The following is a 6,121-nucleotide window of genomic DNA, read 5'->3' as shown; positions in this document are numbered from 1 at the left end:
GGCTTTGCTGGCACATACGCAAAGCCGTGGTCTTCGTTGGTCTGTTGGTCTGCTGTTCCAGTTCCGCGTTGTCCCTGCTCCTGGGCCATAATTGGTACTTGGTAATGCTTATCAAATTGAAGGGATTGAAATCAAAGGGCAACAGATATTAGAATCTGATTCAATAAACCAAGTAAAATTAGGCTTTTATTTTTTGTTGTTGTTGTTAATGCTCACGCAAAATTCAAATCTTGCGGGAATTTTGGGACACCCTTTAAATTATAGCATATTATGCATATCATTCTATAATCTTTAATTAGAGATATGTTTTGAGACTTATACATACTGATATATATAACTCTGTTTTCCCTGTTCCTTAGTATTCCATTTGTGACTATACCACAATTTATTCTCCAGTTAACAAACATGTTGGTTGCTTCCATTATTATCAGTAATCCTATATAATAAAAGGGTAATATGCAAATTGACCCTAACAGCAGAACAACTGGGAATGACTGGTCACTATGACACACACTGGCCACCAGGGGGCAGATGCTCAATGCAGGAGCTGCCCCCTGGTGGTCAGTGCACCCCCACAGGGGGAGCTCTGCTCAGCCACAAGCCAGGCTGATGGCTGCCAGCACAGTGGTGGTGGCGGGAGCCTCTCTCGCCTCCTCAGCAGCACTAAGGATGTCTGACTGCAGCTTAGGCCTGCTCCCTGCTGGCAAGTGGACATCCCCCGAGGGCTCCCGGGCTGCTAGAGGGATGTCTGACTGCCAGCTTAGGCCCAATCCACCAGGGAGCGGGCCTAAGCCAGCAGGTGGACATCCCTCGAGGGGTCCCAGACTGCGAGAGGGCACAGACCGGGCTGAGGGACCCCCCTGAGTGCACAAATTTTGTGCACCGGGCCTCTAGTCCTATATAATAAAGAGCTAATATGCTAATTAGAATGGACGGTGGAACGACATTCCTGAATGACCAGTGGGTGAGGGGTGGGGCCACAGGGCTGAGAGGCAGCAGGGGCCATGAAGGCCAAGACAGCCAGGGCTGCGAAGGCCTACCCTTGCATGGATTTTGTGCATAGGGCCTCTAGTTAGTAATAACTTATTGAATGCCTTCTTTACATATGTCAGGCACTATTCTAAACGTTACATGTGTTAACTCATTTAATCCTCACAAGTTTACGAGGTAGATCCCATTATTATCTTCATTTTATATTGGAAAAAAAAAACCCTGAAGCACAGAGAGATAAATAACATTTGCAAGGTCATATACAAAGAGGCAGAATCAGGATTTGAACCCAGATTGTCTGCTCCAGAGTCTATGTTCTTAATTATGCTTATTAACTCACTACAAAAATGCTGCCATGAATATTTTTACTCTCCCTGTGCATATATGTAAAAATGTTTAAGGTATACACTTAAAAATGAGATAGATTGATGACTGTGTTGGGTTCACCAATATGAAATGACTTATTTGGGCTGAAAATTGACAGTTTCATGTAGTTCCACTTACTATATTGCTTTCTAACACATCAGTTACACTCCTAGGAGCAGTGTATGGAAGTTTGCAGTGTGTTTCACATCCTTAGCTCAGATCCTCATCCTCCCTCCTGCCTGTGCCCACAGTTTTCTGTAAAGCTGTAACCCCAGACAGTGGGGTTGGCAGCATGACTTTTCTCATTCTTCTCTCACTATTGGTAATTTTGTGTGGTAGAATTTTATTTTATTTATTTATTCTTAATATTTTTTTATTGATTTTAGAGGAAGGTAGAGAGAAAGATAGAAACATCAATGATGAGAGAGAATCATTGATCAGCTGCCTCCTGCATGCCCCCTACTGGAAATCGAGCCCGCAACCGGGAATGTGCCCTTGGCTGGAATTGAACCCAGGACCCTTCAGTCCGCAGGCCGATGTTCTATCCACTGAGCCAAACCAGCTAGGGCAAGCGTGGTAGAATTTTAGATCTCGTTAACCCAGTGATGGCGAACCTTTTGAGCTCGGTGTGTCAGCATTTTGAAAAACCCTAACTTAACTCTGGTGCCGTGTCACATATAGAAATTTTTTGATATTTGCAACCATAGTAAAACAAAGACTTATAATTTTGATATTTATTTTATATATTTAAATGCCATTTAACAAAGAAAAATCAACCAAAAAAATGAGTTCGCGTGTCACCTCTGACACGTGTGTCATAGGTTCGCCATCACTGTGTTAACCTGTAAAGCCAAGTTTCTGGCTTCACTTTCTTACTTCAGGGCTGGAACCTAGCAGGCCCATCACTTTAATTTCACTCATAGTTCTGTGTGGCTGTCCCCTGGAGTTGTTTGTTGTTTTGAGTCCAGTTGTTATGTATTTTATCTGTCATTTCTCTATGCTTGGAGCAGGAGAGATGAGTTAAATCTTGAACTTATTCCACTATCTAGACAGGAAGTTGTGTAACTCACTAAATTGGAATTATTGAGGCTTAACATGATTATTTTATTTGTACTATTGTATTATAGTATAATAATTGAGTTTATTTTATGTTCTAGTGGATGCAGAAGGCAACAATAAAACAGTGCTAAAATATAAATGCCATACGATGAAGAAGCTCAGCATGACAAGAACTCTTCTGACAGAAAAGAAGGAAGGAGAAGAAAGCATAGGTTAGTTAACCTGGTTTTCTGAAAATTGGTGATTTAATATTGGTTTTGACAGTGACACATTGCTACCAGGACATTTTTTGTACTTTGTAGTAAGGACTATATGTAATATGTTAAATATATTATTGACGATGCTCCATGAAAAGTATCAAACATAGATTTAAAATTCAGTTGAACTCTAATGTAGCAGAGGGTGCTGGGGACATACAAGAAATCTCTATCCGCTTTGCATTGGAAATAGTTGTGGGGAGTTTGTCAAGAAACTTGACATGATTTCTGATTCCTAGGGAAATGAGCACTCCTCTCTCTCTCTCTCTTTCCTTATTTATTTATATTTTTATTGATTTCAGAGAGGAAGGGAGGGGGAGAAAGAGAGAAATATCAATGATGAGCCCTGACCCGTTTGCTCAGTGGATAGAGTGTCGGCCTGTGGACTGAAGGGTCCCAGGTTCGATTCCGGTCAAGGGCATGTACCTTGGTTCCATGCACATCCCCAGTAGGGGGGGTGCAGGAGGCAGCTGATAGATGTTTCTCTCTCATTGATGTTTCTAACTCTCTATCCCTCTCCCTTCCTCTCTGTAAAAAGATCAATAATAATAATAATAAATATCAATGATGAGAGAGAATCATTGATCAGCTGTCTCCTACATGCCCTCCACTGGGGGTCGATCCCGTAACCCAGGCATGTGCCCTGACAGGAAATAAAACCATGATCTCCTGGTTCATAGGTTGACACTCAAAAACCACTAAGTGACACTGGCCAGGCTCTTTTTATTTATTTATTTATTTTTAATTAAAACTCTTTGTAAGTAGAGAAGATATGATGATAGCTGTTCTGGATTCCCAAGGTGTAAGCTCAGAGATTTTACTGGAAACTTTTGGCAGCTGCAGCAATCTTTCCAAAAAAACTTATAGCTGGAAGAAGCTGGCTTTATATGTGAGGGAGGGACAGGAGGACCATAGTTGTTATTCCTGAGTCTGGTTCCTAGTTAGCATTCATTTAGCCTTCTCTAGTTGCTGATTGTCCCAGACTAGACTGTAGACCAGTGCTACTTGCACCCATAGCAGGCACATGTTTGTAGAGATGAACAGATAACCACCTGATGGTTTGAAAGCTCATTGCCCAAAGACATATTTGAAACCCTTGTAAATATGGCTCTAGTGATGAATATTCATGGCTTGATAGACTTATTATATTTTAAGGAATAAACATTTGAAGGTACACTAATCATGTAGAAATTAATTATACCAACTAACATAACTACAGGACAAATCTTTGTTCTTATCATGTATACCCCTAAACTCTCCCCTTTTTTAGGCACTCTGAAAATAACGGGAAGAAGGAGGTACTTGAAGTTCTAGGATGACCCTGAAAAGGAGAAGCTTAGCTAGCTTTAGATACTCATTCAAGCAGATTATAAAATTTCCTCTCCTGTAGTCTTTAATAATCTGATAGATCTTTGAGAAGATGTTGGTGTTTTGTTTAATCAAATAAATTAGTAACCAAGTATTAGTTACCTATTGCTGCATAAGAAATTACCCAGGACTTAATGGCTCAAAACAACAACAAAAAACCCCAACTCTCTTACACAGTCTCTGTGAATCCAGATTTTGGGAGTAGCTTAGCCAGGTGGTTCTGGCTTGGAACTCACGAGGTTGTAGTCAGTATGTTGGCTGGGCTGCAGTGTCTGAAGACTTGAGCAAGGCTGAAAGATCTAATTATATAAGATAGCTCACTCACGTGGCTGGCCAGTTTGTGCAGGCTGTTAGCATGAGGCCTCAGTTCCTTGCTTCCCCATAGTACTATTTGAATGCTCTCCTGAAATGGCTGCTGGCTTCTCCCAGATCACATGGTCCATGATGTCGTTTATGAATAGCCTTAGAAGTCATTCTGTCCTTTCTATAGTATCCTATTCAGTGTGGGAGGGGACTACACAGGGGCTTGAATACCAGGAAGGTGAGGATCATTGGGGACCATCTGGAGGCTGGCCACCAAACATGGCAATATGCTGGAGGCAGAACAGAATAGATAGGAGATGTGGCCCCTACCTTTTAGGAACTAGCATTCTAAAAGTAAGTCACATTGAAACATATGGCTCAGTGTAACAACACCCATTTCATTCACCTTATTTTAAGTATTTGTTAGGTGGCAAGTATCATGTAAAGTAAGAGTAAAGAATGGCTTCAATACTTGCCTGGCAGGGGAGATACCATGATCACGAAGGTGGTTTTCCCAGGGTGAGGCTTATTTATTGCACTCTGGATGTGCTGACCCCTGTGATTTCCTCAAATGTGAGGAATTCTACTGCATAATTTGTGGTGGTGGGGGACTGTGTGCTCTCCTGTGAGGGTGGGGCAGGGGGGAGGAATGACTTCAAGATTTTGAACCTGGGTGAGTGGTAGTACAGGGCTCTTGCAGAAAAAAATATAAAAGCCAGTAGTTGAAACTGAACTAGAGAGAAAAGGACTAATACATTTTTGATGGAGACTTTATAGGCATAACATATGAGAAGACATGGGATCAATAATTAGGAAGTGTCAACAAACAGTTGCAAAAGAGTTAGTTATGGTGAGGAACAGAGCAGATGGAAGTGTGAATAGTGGCGAGATAGGTTGGGGTATCTTAATATCTGTCAGAATTTTGAGAATGAGACTAAACAGCTTGGGCTTGCAATAGAAATTAATGAGGCCCCAATAAATTCAATAAAAAGGGGGAAAAGAATGAAGCAGATAACTGCAAAAAAAACTAGATTTTGTTGCAACACGGGGGGAAAAAAATCTTAACTTATGCTTAAACTTTTTCACAACAACCCAGAATACTGTTACAAGTATCAAAGATTTTTAAGCATTAAATATTAACCATGAAACTATAAAAGAAGAAATTAAAGAGGATCCATTGAAAATATTTGCCTGAAAGGGTAATAAGAATAATAAAAATTACCATTGGATCAATTTTTTTTAGACTTTAAACTTTTTTTTTTAATTGTTTAAAGTATTACATATGTCTTTTTCCCTGATCGACCCCTCCCCTGCCAAGGCTGACTAGCAGACCCTGAGCTATGGATAAATGGATTACTCTGACACATGTTTCTGTGAAAGAGAGGGCTAAAGGACTGCTTGGCTATAGCAACCAAGCAGCCCTGTTTGCCTGCCTCCTTAGGCTTTTATTGTAACAGCTTGAACTAAAATTAACTATTAGATACTATCAGCAGGGTAAGCATCCTTGAGAAGACACATGCGTCTGTAGTGTCCTTTAAGCAAGGATGTTCGGAAGTCTAAATATAAAGATTCCAGTGAAACACCCGGGGGCTCAGACTTGTTTGGAAAAGGCAAGGCCTTCCTAGAGGCCCCCAACCTTTTGAAGATTCCTCCTTACAGACTTTCCAACCAAGTCCCATGCTTCCCCACACTCCCTGGTCACTCCCACCCCCCAGGACAAGCCCCCACCGCCCCAGCGTCCGTGTCCATTGGTTATGCTAATATGCATGCATACATGT

At 41.3% G+C, this 6,121-nt stretch overlaps 1 protein-coding gene across 1 annotated transcript in view; it reads left to right on the top strand.

The window, feature by feature from the left end:
* The window catches only part of GTF3C6 (general transcription factor IIIC, polypeptide 6, alpha 35kDa), a 46,591-nt gene that overhangs the window by 39,031 nt on the left and 1,439 nt on the right, over nt 1-6,121 (top strand). The window contains exon 6 of the mRNA XM_014531329.1: nt 2,514-2,627. Coding sequence (XP_014386815.1) covers nt 2,514-2,627 — 114 coding nt within the window. The remainder of the gene's footprint in view (nt 1-2,513; nt 2,628-6,121) is intronic.

Source organism: Myotis brandtii, unplaced genomic scaffold (genome assembly GCF_000412655.1).
Source record: "Myotis brandtii unplaced genomic scaffold, ASM41265v1 scaffold8, whole genome shotgun sequence".
Lineage (NCBI taxonomy): Eukaryota > Metazoa > Chordata > Mammalia > Chiroptera > Vespertilionidae > Myotis > Myotis brandtii.
The sequence above is the reverse complement of the archived record's forward strand: the minus strand, read 5'-3'. Positions and strand labels throughout refer to the sequence as shown.